The sequence below is a fragment of the Cucurbita pepo genome, chromosome LG18, assembly GCF_002806865.2.
Source record: "Cucurbita pepo subsp. pepo cultivar mu-cu-16 chromosome LG18, ASM280686v2, whole genome shotgun sequence".
Classification (NCBI taxonomy): domain Eukaryota; kingdom Viridiplantae; phylum Streptophyta; class Magnoliopsida; order Cucurbitales; family Cucurbitaceae; genus Cucurbita; species Cucurbita pepo.
The window spans coordinates 4,373,630-4,395,614 of record NC_036655.1 but is presented as its reverse complement, the minus strand read 5'-3'; the positions used below and the strand labels follow the sequence as shown (position 1 = coordinate 4,395,614).

General features: G+C 36.8%; 4 protein-coding genes across 5 annotated transcripts; all 4 read right to left on the bottom strand.

Moving 5' to 3' along the window:
- Positions 1–803: 803 nt before the first annotated feature.
- LOC111780197 lies at positions 804–4,691 on the bottom strand. Its single transcript, XM_023660531.1, has 7 exons — positions 4,244–4,691; positions 3,508–3,958; positions 3,005–3,102; positions 2,868–2,892; positions 1,528–1,648; positions 1,309–1,443; positions 804–1,229 (listed from the first exon to the last, which is right to left on the bottom strand). The coding sequence occupies exons 2-7, from the start codon at positions 3,872–3,874 to the stop codon at positions 1,022–1,024; spliced, it is 954 nt and encodes a 317-aa protein (XP_023516299.1). The 5' UTR covers positions 3,875–3,958; positions 4,244–4,691; the 3' UTR covers positions 804–1,021.
- Positions 4,692–7,317: 2,626 nt separating this feature from the next.
- Positions 7,318–11,087, bottom strand: LOC111780717 (vacuolar protein sorting-associated protein 27-like). 2 transcript variants are annotated; one of them, XM_023661194.1, is made up of 10 exons: positions 10,706–11,087; positions 10,500–10,556; positions 10,334–10,401; positions 9,165–9,381; positions 8,993–9,087; positions 8,708–8,756; positions 8,558–8,617; positions 7,998–8,048; positions 7,820–7,898; positions 7,318–7,611 (listed from the first exon to the last, which is right to left on the bottom strand). In XM_023661194.1, exons 1-10 carry the CDS (start codon positions 10,784–10,786, stop codon positions 7,541–7,543), a joined length of 828 nt encoding a protein of 275 aa, XP_023516962.1. In that variant the 5' UTR covers positions 10,787–11,087; the 3' UTR covers positions 7,318–7,540. The 2 variants fall into 2 exon arrangements, with proteins under 2 accessions (XP_023516962.1, XP_023516961.1); XM_023661193.1 differs by having other exon boundaries at positions 8,993–9,090; positions 10,706–11,083.
- Positions 11,088–11,860: 773 nt separating this feature from the next.
- On the bottom strand, positions 11,861–15,765 carry LOC111779608 (protein FATTY ACID EXPORT 2, chloroplastic-like). The gene is made up of 4 exons (XM_023659687.1): positions 15,589–15,765; positions 15,169–15,438; positions 14,882–15,016; positions 11,861–12,231 (listed from the first exon to the last, which is right to left on the bottom strand). Exons 1-4 carry the CDS (start codon positions 15,710–15,712, stop codon positions 12,092–12,094), a joined length of 669 nt encoding a protein of 222 aa, XP_023515455.1. The 5' UTR covers positions 15,713–15,765; the 3' UTR covers positions 11,861–12,091.
- A 1,467-nt stretch (positions 15,766–17,232) lies between these two features.
- LOC111780198 (transcription factor Pur-alpha 1-like) lies at positions 17,233–21,388 on the bottom strand. Its single transcript, XM_023660532.1, has 5 exons — positions 20,623–21,388; positions 20,474–20,521; positions 18,187–18,327; positions 17,840–18,082; positions 17,233–17,706 (listed from the first exon to the last, which is right to left on the bottom strand). The coding sequence occupies exons 1-5, from the start codon at positions 20,956–20,958 to the stop codon at positions 17,554–17,556; spliced, it is 921 nt and encodes a 306-aa protein (XP_023516300.1). The 5' UTR covers positions 20,959–21,388; the 3' UTR covers positions 17,233–17,553.
- Positions 21,389–21,985: the final 597 nt, after the last annotated feature.

The window sequence follows — 21,985 nt, the reverse complement described above, 5'->3', positions numbered from 1 at the left end:
TCTTAGGGCTATTTTGGATGTACAATTCAATTTCTGTAGTAATATTCTAGAAAATGCAGTCAGAAGTTTGGGGTAGTAATATTCCGTTGAAAAATGCAGATGTTTACCTAAATACAGTCAGATGTTTACCTAACAAAAAAAGTGATATATTAGAATCTCCGAAAAATCTTTTAAAGATATTAAAAAAAAAAAGAAATGTACGATCATTTTCTAAAATTTTTTTGTTGAAAACATAGGGGTAGTGTGAGTGATCAAGGGGTAGTAACTCATATTATGGGAGGAAACTTTGCGCAGAGTTCTATTACTATTATTCTTAGTATGTTTTATCCAACTCATTTCATATCATGATTCAAACGTTAAATATAGGGTTTACTAATTCTTTTCGAAATCCGAAGATAAAAAGTTCCTACGGAACTGAACCCCTAGATCATCTGTCAATTGCTCAATCAATTACAAATCAATTACTTCTTTTGAATGCTAAGAAAATGATTAGTGACCTTTCGACTATTTCATTTCAGATTCATTGGAATCAACATGCATTATGAAGCAAAGAAAGGGAATTGGGCCACGATGTATATTATATTAACATTACATATATGTAATTGATATAGAAATATGTAATTGATATGATATCTCTATAGAAATAGAAAGATATATATATGTAATTGATATGATATCTATATAGAAATAGAAAGATATATATATGGTAGATTCATCTATATTCAAATTGATCTATATTCAACCTCTACTTTTATTTTACCTTGCCCAGAGTTCTTCTATTACTATTAATGGGTGTACCATCCTTAACAAAATAAAATAATTGTTCATTGAAAGAGAAGATTAACATTTAAAAAGAAATTAAATTATGGGATAATGGAAGTTGGGGTTAAGGTTCCTACTACTTACTACTGGACTCATATTTGCCAGAATCGAGCAAATAAAACAGCATATTCCTCTCCTATTTGGCTACCAACTCAATCACTCACACTAGTGTTGTTAAATAACAATATGTTCTAAAAGCCTAAGAACAACGAACCCATGAGGTTAACTGCTGCTCCACGTCCTCCCAGTTGTGAACTTTGGTGACCAAGGCAGGCAGATCCTCATACCCAGTCTTGCACCATGGATATGAGTTCTCGTAGTCGAAAAGTAGAACTCGAATCCCCGCTTCAGCGCATTCGATTGCGTATCTTGGGTTATCGTCAATTAGCACGCTTGCTCCCAAAGACCTATTGCACCATAGGGAATGTTGTTCTACCAGGGATGGGAAAATAAATGATAAAAGAGAGTGAAGATTTGTTGACATACTTGCATATTTCCGCCTTTGATCTCGACTCTCCATCCAGAGCAAAGTGGTTTCCGAAGTGAATCTCCTGAAACAGTCCCGGATAGTGCCTATCGATCCACTTAAGCGTGTGCTCTTTGATTGCGTTTTGCCGAGACCTAAACTTGGTTCAAATGAGATCAGTTCATCGTCGATTTAGGAATCAATACCGTATCGAAATGATCCAATGTAGCTATACATACGTTACGACTGAAAGATGACAGAATGTCGATAACTTGAGAAGCGTACTCTGTGCACCGGGAATAGGCCAGATTCCAGACTGGAAATATGGTGTCTTGAAGAACTCGTGAACTCGAATATTAGCTGTAAAGCAGGGAAACAAGTGTCAGAACCAATCAACCAACCAAGTTAAGAAACATATTTCCATGGACAGAAATTATCTCATGAACAGCTTCAAGGGCGTAAAGAAAAAATCGATCCAGAGTTCTCCATGCGTAAAAATCACATCGAATTCCATTAAAGACTGCAAAGTTCTCTCAAAGAAGTGCAAATCTACAAAGGAAGTACAAACTGGGAAATATTAACAGAAGAAGTGCCATACGACAGTCTTATACTCCCCAGAGCAAATAAAACACGTTTCCACGAACCTTCGAAAGCGTACGATTAACTAGTTTCAGGTTCCGTTCGACAGTTTCCACAATTGCAATTGTAAAGAAGTTTTAAGACTGTTACACAGAAATCTCTCAAACTAGTAAACTGAACTGTCTTCTAAAAGCACAAGGTGCGAAGACCAAATTCAATATCAAAGATTAGACAAAAAAGTGTTAAAGCAAAGAATGAATTCCAAAAATACCTTCTTAAAGCCATTGGTATACAAATACCTTTTCAATGCTAAAATTTAAACCTTTATGTCAAAGCCAATTATGTAACCCAAAAGAGGATCATACTTAAGGATCCTAACAATATTTTTTCAAGATAAACAAATTAGAATATTGTAACGACCTAGATCCACCGCTAGCAGATATTGCCCTCTTTGGGCTTTCCCTTTCGGGCTTCCCCTCAAGGCTTTAAAACGCGTCTGCTAGGGGAAGGTTTCCACACCCTTATAAATGGTGGTTTGTTCTCCTCCCCAACCAATGTGGGACATCACAGATATACTATTTTGTATCACGTATGCTCTAACACGAAGGTAAAATTAGGGGGTTTCCCAATCAGAATAGAATAGTTGAAGTGTGCGCAAATCGGCCCGAATACTCACAAATATTAAAGGACATAATGCTGGAAGGTCCATCTATTCAACTAAGAAAAGGTTATGAAACCAACCAATTGATGTTTATGCTGCTTAATACATAACATGGTGTCAGTGAACCTACAATTTCGGACTCATTCAACATGGAAAGCTTGGAAATAGTCAAGAATATTTTTAAAGAGATTAAATAAATCAAGATCTCAGAACCACATGCAACCATCAATCAGTCAAATGTATGATTCCAATCAGGAAAAACAATAAGCAATATATAATTAATAAAGCCATCTTGATACAGACGACAAGTCACTAAAAGTCAATCCCAGAAAGCTGTACCTTCATCACGAGAGCAATTCCATATCTGAAACAGAAACGAAAGCCTAAATCAGACTGGTTCATATTAGACATTCCCCAGGACAGCTTCAGGACTATTATACTAATAATCATAAGGAAACCCCAACAAATAGTCATACCCTGAAGAATTCATAGACGTGATACTCCGAAACCGAATGATTAGAAGAATAACGATCAGCAACGAACTTGTTAAGAGCTGAGACAAAGTTTCCCAAAACTACACAACAACAAAAAGAAACAAGTATTCGACAGAGAACTACGAGAATAATCATGCGCAATAACTGATTAGCATACCCAAATTCTCAGCTCAAATCAAGAACAGGCTAGAATAAGTAGAGCCATGATCATGCAAAATCATTAGCTAATGCAGTGTAGATCAAATTTAATTATGCAAGTCGTCAACAAGTAAATTAATTAATTAATCTAAGTCAACAACTCCATAGATTTAGTCCTTTAGATTATATGAACATACAATATCTCAATTGGAGTTTTCCTGTCACAGTCACATGACACCAAACCCACTAGTAAACAGAGAATTCAGAAGAAGAATAAGAACAATAACAAGAGAAAGTCCGAGAAACAAAATTAAAATCCAGGGAAGGAGATGAAAGAAAATACAAACCCTCATCGATGTCAACAGCAACAACAAGTTTGTCCCTGGAAGAGAGGTCATGGAACGTTAAAGGATTTCCCCATTGGGTCTCCCCATGAACAGTGGTAGAATATCTGCGATCAATTCCATCTACTAAATCAACCTCGACGTTGTTAAGCACCAGTGGACGACGAACAAGTGTCGGGCCCTTAGCATTGATCCCTAACGAGCTGCTACTGCAATTATCTTTGGGGGATTGACCGCAAGCTTTGAGACCAAATCGAGTGCATCTGTTTCCTCGAAAGCTTCGATCGAACAGCGGTGGCTGAGAAGGACGGAGGGATTGCATATGAAGATCCGACGATCGAAGATTCCGCGTCAAGGAATGAGCAGCCATTAATGGAAATCAAGCATAGTACAGTACTCTGTGGAAGGAGCCTCGACGATGTAACATAAATTTCTTCAAAGGGCACTCACATTCCTCCACCGCCACAACAACAATAAACAATTAGTCGCGTATTTAAACCCTAAAACAACGGATAAACGCGGCGGAATTAAAAAGACATCGAGAAAAAAAAACGACAAATCCCTAATGAAACAAAACGACGGAAAGAAATAGTTCGATCACTCAGCCTGGAAATCACGCACACAAATCCAAACACATTTCAATCAAATTTGAGAATATAAAGCAGGAAAAAAAAAAAAAAAAAAATCTCAACTAAGGAAATGATTCGTGAAAGAATCCATGCAAAAGCCAAAAGCGAACCTGAATCGAGTATCAACCTCGAGAAAGAAAATCAAAACTCGGAACCCTAATTTCGCAATGTTGTAAATGCATAACGAAGATTTGCTCAACTCAAATTGGGAAAAACCGCGCGTCTCGTTCTTATGCTGAAGCAGTTGATTCTTCCCTTATATAAACATCTTTCGTGAACAGAAATGAACAAATTGAAGAAGAAGAATAAAATGAATGGAGTTTGTTGAAATTCAAAATCGAGGCGTCGGTGCAGTCCCCACAACCAAAAAGTAGATGAATTTGTTGAATTTTCCATTCGCAAAGTGAGAGATTTCGATCCTAAGTGCTTTCTTCAACTTTTAGGAATCCCATCTTCATCAAGAAATGGTGAAAAAGGGCATAAATATATCAATTTTCCTGCAAATTGCTCAATCTTGGCTCCGGATTTTATTTTATTTTTGTCTCGTGACAAGAACAGCAACCAAAAATGAAAATTGGAGCTTGAACTTTGAAAGAAAGAAAGAAAGAAAGAAAATAATTAAACATGGATTTTTCCAAAAACAGAAAGGGAATTTTTGTGTGCAATGAGAAAACTTATTGGTATAAAACTCTTCTCTAATTACTATTGATTCCGATTTGCGTCTAAACAACTTGTGGAGTTCGATATTTGAACTTCTGATTCATTGGTCGATGATATATGTTTTACTCGGTTGAACTGTGTTTAAGTTAGCAAGATATAGACGTATTGATATGCTAGTTTTTACTGTCATGCTTGTTCAAGATATGCCTTTAACCACGATAGTTTTTACTGTCATGCTTGTTCAAGATATGCCTTTAACCGTGTTGCCTATGACCATATATATGTTCAAAACTCGTTTTTACTTTCATGTTAGTTAGGTCTTTACTGTTATTGTTATGTAAATACAAGTTTATAACCGTTAGTCAGAGTCATATATACATCCACTAAGGTTAAAATGCTTCAAAATTTTTCATTGAAGAATGGGACTAGTTGTCAATTTTTTCTATCGAGGTTATAAGTAATCAAAGTCATAGTTGTTACTTATTTGCTTTTAGCCTATAACATCACTTTCACACTTATTTGCTTTTAGCCTATAACATCACTTTCACAAAATCGATTTTTCAATATTTTCTTTTTTTTTCTTTTTTTTTTAGGAATATGACAAGAAGTTTGAGCACACATCGCTCGTGACAACGGCGACACAAACTCTAATTGGATAACTTACTCGAGGATAAGAGCAAGTGCCGCGCAATAGAATTGCAAGTCTTAATTGAGTGCAATTATGACATAGTCATGCAATATTATGAAAATGAACATAACTTCATAGTAATTGTCGTAATTGTCGTAAATTTCTCTGTAATGTCGGAGGTTCCAATTTTCACACTCCTCTTTCTACTAAAAATAAATCAGGAAATTTTTACAATATTTAACAAAATATGAAAAATAAAATAAACTTTAAAACTTTAAAGCAAGAGATAAATATATAATTTAGCACCAACCATTTACAAATGCTTTTGTTTCCAACTTTATTCTATTTTAATGGATGAATGATGATGGATGAGAGAAAAAGTAGTGAGGGGAAGATAAAAGTAGAGGACAAATATATATATATATATATATATATATATATATATAACAATTTGACCACATAATTTCAATCGAGTCCTCGATCCTCGACACCATTCAAACTAGGAGCAACTTTCATCTTCGACAGTATTCAAATCAAATTAGGAGTTTTTAAAAGATTTAGTGACTTGAAGAACTCGATAAACCTAACTTCAAATCCATTTTCCTTTTTCTACCTAACGAATATTTCAATATACAAATAACTTCTCATCAAAGTATTTCGGTAGATAGAAAAATCGAGCATCTTGTCAAATTGACAAATATTTGAAAAAGGGTCATACCAACCAGCATCTTCCTATAGAATCAAAAAAGCACAAAAAGCTTAGGAGGAGCATCCCAATAAACCCAATTGGCAAATTCTGTGTCAGATAAGAGTTAATATCCCAAAGTCATGGGGGCATGGACCAAAATTTTTGCTTTAATTCCTGAGATCTGATCAACTCTGGGCAATACTTCGACTAGTTTTATGTAACAATTGCCTAAGCCTATAATACTCGGTAGTTGTAAGAAAACTCATAAAATCTTAATATCCTTTGATCTAAGCCTATAATACTCGGTAGTTGTAAGAAAACTCATAAAATCTTAATATCCTTGGGTCTAAGCCTATAATACTCGGTAGTTGTAAGAAAACTCGTAAAATCTTAATATCCTTGGGTCTAAGCCTATAATACTCGGTAGTTGTAAGAAAACTCGTAAAATCTTAATATCCTTGGGTCTAAGCCTATAATACTCGGTAGTTGTAAGAAAACTCGTAAAATCTTAATATCCTTGGGTCTAAGCCTATAATACTCGGTAGTTGTAAGAAAACTCGTAAAATCTTAATATCCTTGGGTCTAAGCCTATAATACTCGGTAGTCGTAAGAAAACTCGTAAAATCTTAATATCCTTGGGTCTAAGCCTATAATACTCGGTAGTTGTAAGAAAACTCGTAAAATTTTAATATCCTTGGGTCTAACTGATTCTCAAAGTCCTTTCAAATTTTCACTTGCTCCAATGACCACTAACTCAGCTCCCACCCCCAACACCCTTTACAAACCACAGACCCACAAATAAAATTTTGTAACTCGATCCTCCCCTACACCAGCCAAAGTAAAAATTGAGATACTCCATTACATCAGATCAGTTGTAACAGTTCAAGTTCATCGCTAGCAGATATTATCCTCTTTTGGGCTTTCTCTTTCGGGCTTCCCCTCTAGGTTTTTAAAACGCGTCTATAGGGAGAGGTTTCTACACTCTTATAAAGAATGTTTCGTTCTTCTCTCGAACTAACGTGGGTTCTCAAATGAAGCATAAGAACAAACTAAGATCTTACTGTGGAGAAAGAGAGAGATACCTAAATTTACTTCTACCTATTTCGACAGTTTTTCGACTAAGCTCCCGAACTGCCTCTAAATTAAACACCAAAGACTATCCGAGTTAGGAACAACACTAACTACGGAGGATATCTAAAAGGATAATCTAATGTAACGATTTATGGTCTATAATTGCTTAAAAGTTATGTTGAAAGAGAGATTCTACAGAGACAGCCCAATAATCTGCCATTACGAGAGTATGAGACATCAAAAAGAAGGGAACAAAAAAAAGAAAAGTAAAGCAGTCTGGTGCAGAGATTATAGAAGTATTTACTAGAAAAATATGGGATGTCATCTCCCTGGTTATGTGGATAGTTGCTTCCTCCTTCTTCACTGCCCTCCCATCTTCTCTCGTATCTTATATTGCAAAGAAGCTGGAGCACAATCCAATGGCGTTTCTCCTGTGGCAGTGGCAACAATGAATCATTATGCAATATCTCAGCTTTCTCTTAGGTAATTATCAAATAGTGTAACATGTTATTCGGTCCTATCTTGTACTATACACCGACAAACCATAACGCGCTAAATAAGAGCCATTCATCTCGCAAGATCCAGTGACCTTTTCTTTTCGTATCCCTTTTTAAGAAACGTTGACAAGTAGTTAGTTACCTTGAGCATTTTTGTAGTCCAGGCTAGCCCCGCTTTCAATGAGGGCAAAAACAATATCAGTCTGATTAAAGACCGCCGCCTACATCCAAATGAAAATTGATCGGAATATTATACCTCTAAACCAGCATGAATGCTATGTTCTGCTGGGGTGGGGGGGGAAGAAAGAGAGATTTTATACCACATGCAGCAAAGACAGTCCTTGTTTGTCATGGTAATTTGCATCTACGCCCTGCCAACATGAGAAGAGTAAATAATTCTATTATTGTAACGATCCAGATCCACCGCTAGCAGATATTGTCCTCTTTGGGCTTTCCCTTTCGGGCTTCCCCTCAAGGCTTTAAAACGCGTCTGCTAGGGGAAGGTTTCCACACCCTTATAAAGGGTGTTTTGTTCTCCTCCCCAACGAATGTGGGATATCATAATCCACCTCTCTTTGGTGCCCAGCACTCATTCCTTTCTCCAATCGATGTGGAACCCCCTCCAAATCCACTCCCCTTTGGAGCTAGCGTCCTTACTGGCACATTGCCTCGTGTCTACCCCCATTCGGGAAACAGCAAGAAGGCTGACACATCGTCCGGTGTCTGGCTCTGATACCATTTGTAACGACCCAGATCTACCGTTAGCAGATATTGTCCTCTTTGGGCTTTCCCTTTCGGGCTTCCCCTCAAGGCTTTAAAACGCGTCTGCAAGGGGACATCACAATTACATACTTTGATTTTTTATGAAGGCATTTGGTACCTCGCTCAAAAGTTTCTTGACAGCAATAGTGTCACCATTCTTGATAGCTTCCCTTAACCCCTGTAAGAAAGTGAAATTCTATAGATGAAGCAGAACTTTAAACCCTTTCACAGACACGAAAGGAATATTAAGACGATACAGACTATATACCTCGCCACTTGCTTCATAATTAATCCTCGATTCATCTGCTGCAAGATTCCTGTTTAATAATATAAATTACAACTGCAGATTAAGATCGGACTTATCCTCAAAATCAATAATACGAGCGATAAAGCGAGTATATACCAAAGAATGATAGCAATGAGAAAATATGCTACTTGACCCAAGTCATACGAACTCATCAAGGAGTGTGATAAACTTAACTTTTCCCATGTACAGGGCATGGAAGAGAAGACAGACACAAACCTATTAGAATAAAACAGATTGCTAACATACCGAAGCTTGCTGTTGGAGGTGGATCCTCTATTCCTTAGATTGGAATCACTCTTCTTTGGTTTTGAATTGTACTGAGTAGAGGTGGAAGCTGTTTTCTTCTGCCACAAGAATTATCAAATTCCATGAGGGGCACAGCTCATACATGAGTACTAGAAATTACTAATATTAAAACCTGCGAAGGAACTGCTTCTGTTTCCATAGACTGGACTGGTGTTTCACAAATACATAATGGCATTCCACACTTGCAATCTGAAATGCCGAACGCAGGTTGATGCTCCACAGCTGGTTTAGGCTCAGAATTTACATCCCCATCAAGGTTTAGTTTGGAAACTGTGTCTGCAACTTGATCGACTACAGCTAACGATGGTGGTTGACCAACTTCTCTGGATCTGTAATATGGCGCTAGGTTCAATCTATACATTGAATCATAAAAGGACTGACCGGTGCTAAATGCTAGGTTCAATCACTGCATAAAATTGAGCGCTCAAAGGATACCTCTGAGATGAGAACAAGAATTTAGGGGGAAACGAGGGAAGACAAGGACTTTCCAAATCTGTATACAATTTTTTATATCTAAATCCAAAAGGAACGAGCTGATGACTGATCTAAGAGCTTTTATGCTTCATCCCACAAGCAACAGCCTTCATATCACACAAATATCCAACTACCTCATCATTGGTGATTTGAATTACTTTTGAGCCTTTAAAGAGCGTTCAAAGAATGTTTTAGAACGTAGGTTTCAATTTCACTCATTCATAGAGGATAAGATGATCAGGAGCGGAAAATTTCATCGTCGATGAAATTGGAAACCCACTGAAAATTTTAATGGTGCCTTCACATGAAAGCTAAAAAATAAGAAATAGAATATGGTAAAAGTGCAAACTCCATGAACAACATGCATTGATGTAGGCACCGTCTTCAACAGAAACAATGACCAGAGATTCTACGTCCTGAATATCATCCATAAACAGGTTCGAAAAGTTCAAAATTTCGGGATTCTCGTACAAACCAAAGTCCTTGGTACAAGAACGCCTGATTCCAGTTGGGATTTTTAAGCTTCTAATCTTCAGTTTTCAAGTATATTTATAGGAAAAATAATAATATAGAACTTGAATCCTCTAACAAGAAATTTCAAGTTCAAGAAGCTGCAAGAAACAGTTAATAACGCATGGAATCATTCCATTTCAGTTTGTACTAAGCGCACTTTAATTCTGAGCTTATTATTTATGCAGGATGAAATGAATTATCAAGCAGACGTTAAGAAATACATCCTTTCTTGAATAAATGCTCAAGGAAAAGAAAGTATGACAAAGCGTATGATCAAATTTATACATGACTTACTGAGAGGAGACATTGAAACAGTCACCACAAACTCTAACAGAGGATTGAATACCGAACTGCGGCAAGGCCTGAATTTCCCACAAACAAGAACGTAAATATACCAATCAGATCGCAATAAGTTCCTCATTGAAGCAAGCCATCAACTAGGAAGAGGAACGAATAATACCATTTGAAAAGAAGAATGTTCGTGGCACAACGTCCTTCCACAGCATCGGCAATGATGCTGCAAATAATGATTTGAAGAGAAAAAAACACAGAACAATCGTTTAATCTCAGCTCGAAAAAGAATCGGAATCAGTCATCTATGCAATAGCTCAATCTGAACGATGTCATCAAAGTCGATTAAATTATAGGGGAAATAGAATTTGGTACCCTTCGCCGGAAGGTGTTGAAACTGCATTTGCAGACATCGCAGCGCGCTGCTTCCTGGAAAGGAGGAGGCTCCACCGACATTTTTAGGATCTCCGCCGATCGATCCTCTCAATTGCTCGATTCTCCGATTCTTGTATTGATGCTTTCGATCAAATTTGACGGTGAGCAACCACCGTCATGTCCGCCGGAGTGTAGTGATCCTCCGACCTCAGAACTCAGTCAAATGCTCCGTTTTGCAGAGCTCAGAAAGAAACTGGTAGCGGATCGCCTCTGAATTCCTCGCAACTTATTACAATAAATAAATCAAATGTCTTATCCAAATTAACAATTATTCCAAATAAATAATAAAATCATCAATTTTCTTCTTCTTTTTTTTAGACTAAAATCATCAATTCCTTGAATTTTGATTATGAAGGTTTTTCAAAATGTGATTTTCTTCCTCTTAAAATCATTCTTTTCATTATTATAATTTTACCATTTTTGTTTAGCTAGATGTCATTAATTTAGATCCTATAGTTGATTTCCAAGAGATAGGTATGAATAATAAATATCAAATCTATCATAAATAAAAATGAAATTACGACAAATGATGTTGAGCAAATGGATTATGCGTAAAAAATAATGCTTTAGACAGCTCTAACGTCCATATCCCTTAGTCTCCACCCATTTGTAGAAGAGAGGTGGAAGGAAGAAATCATGCAACAAAGGAGAGTTCAAATGGTACATCGAACAGAAGTCGTGGCTTTCACGCTACTCAATCCCTTACTTTGTTCGAGAGGGGCTTTTTTTTTCTTTAATAAGGCTCGCTCCTTCCGCTCCCATCTTTTGGCTTCTCTCAAATCACGAATATCTGAAAGTTGGTTAAGATCCATCTCTTGTTTCAGTCAGAATGAGTCCCTGCGACATTGACGGACTTTCACCAACCATGGACTATTAAGGATTGCATCCCACACATAATCTAAGTTCGATTAGTTTCTGACGAGGGGAGAGCACTCAACCATAAAAAAAAAACAAAAAAAAAGTCGAAATAGTGTTTATAAGCTTAAAAGATTGTGAAATCTTCCATTGAAAAATAAAATTTGTGCTAAAACGGTTGAACAGACAAATTTTTACACCATTCCATTCAAAAGCAGCTTCCAAATCTGGAAAGAACAAGAACAAGAACAAGCCTGTTCATTAACCTTTGAACATTGAAAGTCTAGTATTATTACCATTGTTCATATGGTTGCATAAAGGTACTTGAAGAACAAAGTTGAAGGCACATCAAAATCAATTCCACAGATCTAAGACTCCAATCCACAGAAAAAAGGATTCTACAGCAACAACCACATCTGCCGATTACAGTTTATGACTATCCTCACCAGTTTTTCATCAAACGCCATACATTCAATGCGCGCTACGTAAAATTCCATGCATGTAACCTCCAGTCATTACAAACGACACGAGAGATACGATACCGGCTGGAAATATCTTCCCCGAATTCTTGAAACGAGATCCCATTACTACCAGTAGCGAAGCAGACAGGCCTGTAGATTAAGAATAAAAGCAAGTTGAGACGGGTTTGATGAAACGAGGAGATTAAGTTAAAACAATGACCTTATGTATAATCATTCTAAGCTACTCGTGTGGAAGAGGAAATATTGAAATGAAACTAAGCACTATTTTGCAAAGTTTCGACTGAATCGAAACAGTCCAAACTCGTATAAAATGGCTAAAAGCCGAAAAGCAAGCAAACGGGATAGCTGCAGGTAACTTAAGAATCTGAAAGCCTTCCATGAGCCAAGCTCATTACAAGATTCTCAATCTTCACCTTACATTTCATTCGCTATCCTATTCCCTAGTTTAAAACCGCTAAGCACTATCGAGTCCCACAACTAACACGGAAGGAAACTCCAGATACCCATATAGCTAATGAACCAACTATCCTAGATGCCTACACTACTCATAAATAAAGTATCGCCTTGTCCTCGAGATGATGAACGTGGTCCATCCCCATTCTTTATCAAGGCTGATTTTTGTCCTCAGTATGGAAGGTCATCTCAACACAACGTACAGTATCAATAGAGTGGAGAGGGGAACGAAACATTATTTATAAGAGTGTGGAAACTTCTCCCAAGCAGACCCGTTTAAAACTTTGAGGGGGAGCCCGGAAGGAAAAGCCCAAAGAGGACAATATTTGCTAGTGGTGGGCTTTAGCTATTACAAATGGTATCAAAGCCAAACACAGGGCGATGTGTCAGCGAGGACACTAGGCCCGAAGGGGGTGGATTGGGGGGTCCCACATTGATTGGAGAGGGGAACGAGTGCCAACGAGGATGTTGGGCCTCGAAGGGGGGTGGATTGTGAGATCCCACATCGATTGGAGAGGAGAACGAAGCATATATCTGCTAGCGGTGGGCTTGAGCTGTTACACCAAATATCAATAGACAATCAATAATATCTTGTGTTTCGCTATTGAACAAAGCTCAACTAGACCCCAACGAAGGAGAGGATGTGGACTGAGCCAAAACAGCTGCCACCAAACTATTTCTCATCAAGGACAAATGAAATAACCGAGAGAATAAATAGCAGCAATGTTTATCCTCCAACCATCTATCCTCCCAAAAAAAACGTTTCTGCCATCTCCAACTAAGTTACAAACAGCAAGAGAACAGAACGGAAGATCCTCAACAATACTTTTTCAAGGATTTCTGGATGTGCCTTTGACTTGAGCTCCACTCAAAAGGAGACCCATATTTACTCACTATAACCTTTTGCCACAAGGAATTGGATTCTAGATGAAACCACCACAACCATTTGACCAACAGAACATTATTGCAGGGTAACTTGATTCTAAATAGGGAGAGTTCAGGATCTAAGGGAAAAAAAGGATCATTGTGGTGAATTGTCCGACTATGGGACGCGATGGAGAGATATAGTCCTCTCAAAAGGCTATTGATATTGTGATTTCTCTTGATATTGCAATACATTTCCTTCTATCTTTCTGATACTTGTGTTTTCTTTCTTTTTGGTATTCCCAATGTGAGAGCTAAGCAATTGAGTTTCCCCAACAAAGAATCCCGACAGCACAACTTTTGCTATAAAACTACAGATAAGAAAGGTGAACTGAGATGAACTGAGAACACGACCAACATCGAAGGTTATACTCAAAATCTCATAATCTAGAAATAATTTGGACCACGTATCTGTAATGTAGACTCATATCCAGCTTTGATTGCATCCCAATCCCACTTGGCAACAAATTGATGCCAAAACACTATCATTTCCGCTCAAGAATTCTTTTCTAAATTCTGACTCCATTTTAAAGAATGAATGCTCCGCTACTAGTTTTCAAGAAACCAGGCCTTATATAGAATGACCAAAATAAGAAGATACAAATTGTCAATAAGATCAGAGGCGACTCAAGGAAACTGGACCACGACCTAAGGGAAGATTAACATAGAACTCTCAATATTCTCCTCATGTTTCACTTACCACGCTTTCCTTTGTATTCAACTGCCACTGCCACTAACAAACTCCACAACAAACACTCTGAAAACTCTGGCAAATCCATATAACTAATCTTTGAACGAATTAACCGGGACGCTTAATAGTGTTTCCATAACTAATTTCGTCGTTTCCTATGAAAGACTAGCAACCAATCTACTTTGGCGTAGAAAACTTAATTATGGACACACTCGAGTTCGTTCCTTTCCATTAAACCAAATTTAATGTAAAGAAGAGGGGAGAACTTGTTATTCATAGCTAGAAATTGCATATACATCCCAAAACGAAGTGTATCTGCTCATTGTTTCTAATAAGGATTCAAGAACTGGAAGTTCCCAATAGGACAGTTTATATCAGCTATGTGATAAGGAAAAACGTATGACAATCGAGGTCCATTTAATAATCATTTGATTGTTAGTTTTTTTTGTTTTTGAAACTTGTGCTTGTTTTCTTGCAACCTCTTTGCATTGGTCTTCATCTAACAATTGAGTTTCTAGCCAGGTTTAAAAAATAAACACAAATTTCTAAAAGGTACTTATTTTTTAGTTTCTAAAACTTGTCATGGATCTTGAAAACATTGCTAACAAAACAATAGGACTCATAAGTGAAAACAGTATTTATAAACTTAATTTTCAAAAGCTAAACAAGTAATCAAACGGGAGCTAGTTAAGAGATATAACCAATCCTTACCAAGACCCAGAGACGATGCAAGAACAGGGTTGCTGGGGAGCAGTTTATAAACGACAAGTAACAGTGAGGCTGAGACTCCCCCTGCCATGAGCGACTTTTGGCTGCCACTTTTCAAATATCCCATTAAGCCGCCAACTGCGAAGTGAAAAGGAGAAGGACTGAATTAATATTGCAACCAAGAACAATTATAATACATTCCGTATGAACATAATTGACACCTTCGCTTCAAATTTACAACAACAAAAAAAAAAAAAAAAAAAAAGGAAATAAGTAATGGAAAATAGAACCTCCTACTAGTGCTGCATATCCAAGAGTTAATTTCTGCGACATTGACAAAGCTTTCTTCCGGCTGCTGTCATTAGATTCCTCTCCCTCCCCGCTATTGCCATCATTATCGCCTCTACCACCTTTACCTCCGCCGCTACCACCTCCTCCATCGCCGTGAATCCCTTTATCAGAAGAATCACCGCCAGTGGCGTCTGGATAAATCTCGATGTCATTTTCAGAGTCGGTCGCACGGATAGCAGATACTACTTTCTTACAATCAAAGGAAATCCCTACGGAAAACATGAAATTCAGAATGTGTTTCAATCATCGCATTAATTAAGTAATTAACTAACATTAAATCTAGATGACGATCCGAAACGGATAAACAGCGCAAATCTACAAAGAGTATCAAATGATGCCGTAAAAACACGATTGCTTACCTCTACCGATTGTAGATTGAAATTGCAGGCGTCTAATTGAAAAATTATTGCTCCTCAGAGCTCCACCGACTCGCGGCCGGAAAACTAATGACGCCTGAGACACTCCGGCTAAAACCTCCGCCATTTTCCTTCTTCCGAAAGAATCCCGTAAACCTCCAAGTGGGTTTTGATTTTCGAGCGAAGACTGTGGAAGTCAAATATATATATATATATATATATATATATACACATACATACATACATACATACATACATACATACATATATATATATATAATTTTGTCTGAATCATTTCGAGCAGTTGTAGATTATTGAATTCTCCCAATTCCACCTATTATTAAATTAGAAAAAATATTAATAATTTTTTTTCTAAATAAAATATAATTATAAAAATATATTTATTTATTTATTTCAACCTTTCTTTTGAATTTTATATTAATTTTTATATTTTAATAATTTTTATTTAATGAATGGTGTAAATTGAAACGATCATTAATTTAGAATTTTAAGTCATCGAATTTAAATTAATTTTTTACTATAAAATAAATAAATAAATATTAGCGCCAATTTTCCTTGGTTTCAATCTCATAATTTATTAACACTAAATATTAAAAGTAATGGGAAAAAACGCAATAAATGAATTTTAAAATAATAATTTATAATATCCTAGTAATTTTGTATTTAACTTTTAAGAAATATTTAATATATTTCTGAATTTTATTTTATTTTTTATTTTTTTATTTTGTGTAATAAATTTATGAAATATTAAAAAAAATTAGTTCACTTATTCAATGTAATATTAAAATTTGTATATAACCCGATCTAATATTTCAATTTTGTGCTTAATAAGCAGTTAATTAATAAATTTATGAACATACAGCATTCTCAGTAGATTTATTTTATTTTTCTTCATCGTTCTTAGTAGATTCATATTTTAATCGTCAAACAAATTTAGACGAGGATAGTATCGTTTTTTGTTTAATTCATTAACATTTGGGAGTGAGAATTTGAAAACGCTCGTCAACATGCAATCAATAACTTTTGAAGCTCACTCCATCAATCAAAAAACACTTGAAAATCCTTAAAAAGAAGTATATAAAAAAAACACCCTACTTACAAATATCCCGAGATAGGTATATCAATTTAAAACTAGCTTAACTAGTCAAGACGTATATCATTAAGCAAAAAGTTAGAGGTTCAAATCATGATATTGAATAACTTTCTCCCAGAGTTATACTAACAACCATAGTACTCGATCAAGCCCACCATATTGTTTTTTTTTTTTTGACTTTCCTTTCCGGCTTTCCCTCAAGGTTTTTAAAACGTGTCTGCTCCAAAAGTTATACTAACAACTAGTGTAACAGCCCAAGCCCACCGCTAGCAGATATTGTTTTTTTTTTTTTTGCTTTTCCTTTCAGACTTTCCCTCAAGGTTTTTAAAACGTGTCTGCTAGGGAGAGCTTTCCACACCCTTGTAAAGAATACTCCGTTTTCCTATCCAACTGATGTGGGATCCTACAATCCACCCTTCTTCGGGCCCAGCGTCCTCACTGGCACTCGTTTGGTGTCTGCGACAATATCTACTAACAGTGTGGCCCGTGAGCAAACAATCTAATAGAGGAGAGAATGGTAATTGCAACTGAAATGAACAAAACACACCTGAACTCACCATTATTATAGAGTGACAATTACAAACATATCTCTTTCCCCTCTCTACCTTATGTTATTCATGGAAGAAGAAGAAGAAGAAGAAGAAGAAGAATTAAGCTTCTCAAGCATTTTCCATAGCCTCTGCTAATCTAGCAGGATGGATTATTCAGACTTGAACCAGAAAATCAAGACAAGAACATACCAAACCACACCGACCATAATTTGAACTCTACTCGAACACATGCGTGCGTGTAGATCTACACAAACACTAAAACGAATAGTTCACCACGAGCCCCGGGGGGCCGTGTATATACTTTTACCTGTGAGGCGGATCCACGGTCCTAACGTTCACGCCTGTCATTCCTTCAATCCTATCCTTGGTGATCTCCACAAAATGTCCCACTATTTCATAGAACTGCTTAAGACCTGACAATGGGAGAATGATTGAAGAACGATCCGCCCCTGCAACCTGTAACCGATGTTGGTTCGATGAATTACATACCAAGAAAACGAAGAAGTGAACCATGGGGTTCAAAACAGACAGAAACAGATCAACTAGACATCAAATTCAGGCTGTTGAGCTCAGTTTTGTAGATCATTACCTCAGATATCCTCAAGAAATGACCCCGGTTGTTACTTCCGAGATCGAAAAAGAATCTTTTCTGATCAGCTCGGATAACTTTTGAAACACCCAGATTGCCCATGTCATCTTGAGCTGACAAGTCTACTTGTCTATCTACATTCAAGTCAGAGGTTGGAGCAGGTTGACTACTATGACCTGATATGAAGCCTGCACCGACATCGTCTGAAAGTCCGACAAGATGTTCTGAATGTTCAGAATTTTCCTGGTTTAGGCAAAAGAAAACAGCGCGAAATTACGTTAACCGAGAAACAAAGGAAGTAAGCCCATGAATGGCGCGATGAGAAGCTAGCCATGAGCAGCAGAAACCTGATTGGGCAGCATGAAAAGCCTAGATGCTTCATTGATTTCTGCCAAAATGTTCCTAAATGCAGACCATCCCTCGTCCCGGTTGCTTCCAGCAGGAACGATAATGGTGCTGCGGTTTCGACTAACAGAAGCTTCAGATACCTGCCCAGTTGACACAATTTGAAATTCCAATAGCCACCTCTATTTACAACCCCACAAACCAGATTTGAAAAATCTCTTTTTTAGGCACCAAAAGAAGAAGGGAAAGGAGTTCAGCCAAAACACCAATATCTGTTAAACAAGGATAACAATAAGAGTAACTGGAGAAGTTCCCCAATTCTTAAAATCCTCATCTTAAGCTTTACAATCTAAATCCTAATTTTGATAACAAGGGCCAAATAAAATGTCAGCCACGTCATTAGTTTCGGTGCCTGATCACATTACTGTGGTCAAGTAATCCATTCCGAGAACAATAATCAAAAACAAAAATTAAGGAGTTATGTGCAAGAGGGAACTTAAAGTGTACAGGAAATGCTTGCAGCTCTATACAAAAAATAATGGAAAATAGATTTATCAGCAGATTCAGGATGAAAAGCTAGTTACCAAGTAATCAGGGTGTACACACTAGTTACAAACCATGCTTCAAATATAAATTAAATCGAGTCACGCACGACTGTATGAATCAGTTATAATGTATTAGTGGCACAAAGTTTGTACCGACCCAAGTCCACCGCTAGTAGATATTGTCCTCTTTGGGCTTTGGGCTTTCCCTTTCGGGCTTCCCTTCAACGTTTTTAAAACACGTCTGTTAGAGAGAGGTTTTCACACCCTTATAAAGAATGTTTCGTTCTCCTCCCCAACCGAGATGGGATCTCACGGAGTTGGCTCTAGTGGAAGCATATGAAGCATGGATGACACACTTCTTGGGTAATATGTGCACATTTACATGTTATAACCTTTTATACATCCAACATCAAGATGGGAATCACACATGTATAAGAAGTAATAAAATTAGACAAGGCTGTGATTGAAGTGAAGTAAAACTAATGAATGGAGAACCTTTTTTAAATTCGTCGCAGACGATAAAATCTGGAGATTTCAGTAAATAATGTTCGAAAAGGAACTTTCTAGTTTGTGCGAACTCATTATACAAGCATATAATTGCATGTAAGTACTCGAGTTTCACGTTTAACATGAACCTCGATTATGTACTCATGTTGCTGAGAAAGTGTCTTCGTTATCAATTTCCATAAAACTTTTTTTAAAAAAAATAAAACAAAATGCACAACTGCATTAATATCATTATATGTTACATAAAATTATATATACTAAGAAAACATTTTCTATATTCCATGTCCTTAACATGGCCATGCCAATGATTTGAACAGTCAGGCGCCAACATGCTCATGCCTTTTTGTTTCCTAGACTTTCATAAGCCTATACATTTTGCTAATAACCTTTGGCTTCTCATAACTACGCCAATGACCGAAACAGATGAATAAGTAATCGAAACAGATAAACGAAAAGAATTTTTGAAAAAAGGAAGAAGAACCAAAGAAAGAAAAAGAAAAAGTGAAATCAAACTGTTCAGGAATCTCTATTAATCATTGTACAGTTCATATTTGGAAAAACGCATTTGGAAATTTTGTCAAATGGAATATGATGTTACTGTGTCATCACTAAGGTCAAGCCCAATAATCGTATGAGCCAACTGTCTATGCATTTTAGGAAAATGGCTTAAGTATTTTAGGAATAAAGATACCTAATTATTTCAGGAAAATTATTTAGGTATTTTAGGAATAAATTGTATAGTCTCGGCTATAAATACCCTTCCACCCTACCACTATTTTTATCCCAAAAAAAAATACAAAGCACAGACAAAAGAAATACAAAACATAGAGTACAGTAGTTGCTACAGTGTCATCTAATCTCTTCTTGATTGGTGTTAATAAAAAGTGCGAGTGTTTCCTACCAAGAGTTATGTTCAATGTGACCGCTTAATGAACACATAGTTCAATTAATTTCATTCTTTTCCTTCTCTCGTCAGTGTTCATTTCTCGGGCGCTAAAAACCGTAAATACAAAAGCTGTAAGCTGAAGAACAGGGCAGAAGTAGAACTTCAACCAAACAAAAACATCAGGACAATATAATCAGGAGAAAAGATATGCAGCAATGTCAGATTTTTCTGAAGAACAGTTGCAAATTTTAAGGGAAATTCCAGACCAACAAGACTAATCCCATTCTCCAATCTTTGCAGATTCATCCAACAATGATTTGACAGAATCAAACAGCAAGAAAAGCAATTTACCTTCAAGAAACGACCCCTCCGATTCTCGCCGATGTCGAAATAAAACACCTGAAAGGCAGGATGAGTACACAAAAAAGGTAAAAATCGACCACTAGAACAGAGAGATGAATCAAAAAACAGAAGAAATGAAGAAGAGAAACAAAGATTGCCTTTGTGTCGAGCTGCAATTCCTTGCTAAAAACCTCCGGATCATCGGAATTGATATAGTAATTGAAGAGATCTAAGAACCATGGAATCCCAGAGAAGGGAACAATGATCGTTGACCTTGTAGCCGATGTTTTCTCTGATATCTTCAAATATCGGCCTCTGGGATTCTCCTTCAGATCGAAGTAGAAAAGCTTGTGTTCCACCTGCAGCGTTTTGCACATCAGCTCCACGTCGTTCCCTCCGCCGCCGCCACCGCCGCCCGATACTCCTCCCGCCGCCACGCCGCCGGCTGTCGTTCCCCCAATTCCCGCTCCCCCTCCGCCGGAATTCCCCTCCATCTCCCACCCCCCAGCTCCGACTCAATTTCTACTAATAATTCCCCGCGACTGCGTGTAAAAACACAACAAATGTAGATATACAAACTCATCCAAAATCGTAAATATTTGCAGGTAATTATCAAAAATTTATACCACAATTTCGATTCAATACACAGAGATTCAAACGAACGAGCCCCGATTCCAACAGAAATCGATGCAAAAACCCCCCCAAATGGCTTCAATACAAACAAGATACCATAAAATACCTCAGAAACCTAGAAATGATAAATCTATGAAGTGAGCCCCATTAGATAAAGATAGAGAGAGAATGAAGATTTCGGCAAAAGGGTTCTGCAAAATTAGGGTTAGGTAAAAAAATTTAAAAAAAAAACGTTACATCAAAAATTTGTGATGGGATTTTTGGGCTTTTAAGTGATGAAACTAAACGAAGATGAACAACAACAACAACAACAACAAATTTCGAAGATGATTTTTCACAGAGCCGTATACCTGTGATTCCACTGTTCAGTGATATTGACAATCTTCGAAGTCAACTTCGGTCAAAGACTGAGCTCTTCTCTTCTGATTACAGTGGCCAATGGCAGCATCCTATGAATGGATTGATACTCAAATCTCTCCACCCGCCTGAAAGAAGAAGAAGAACCACAATAATTTTTATTTATTTATTTATGATTTATATTTTTACCTTTCTTTCATGGAATTTGAGCGTCAAGAACACCGTGGAAGTTCGTTAATATAGTTATAATTTAAGATTTATTTTGTTATAATTAAGCTTTTATTCTAACATTTTAATCAAATGGTTAATAAAATATATAAATTTATTTTGTTACACTTAGAATTTAACATTTAGATATCGTTGCTTTGTTCGGTGTAATAATCATTGTAAACTCTTTTATTATTCAAAAGAACGTATCTTAATGTATGTATAGGTTAAAATTGTCTAAATATTTCATATGCGTGATGATCGTCCTAGCTGCTCGAAGGTATATTTAATTTCATATCGACTTCTCGAGGAAAGGAATATTCT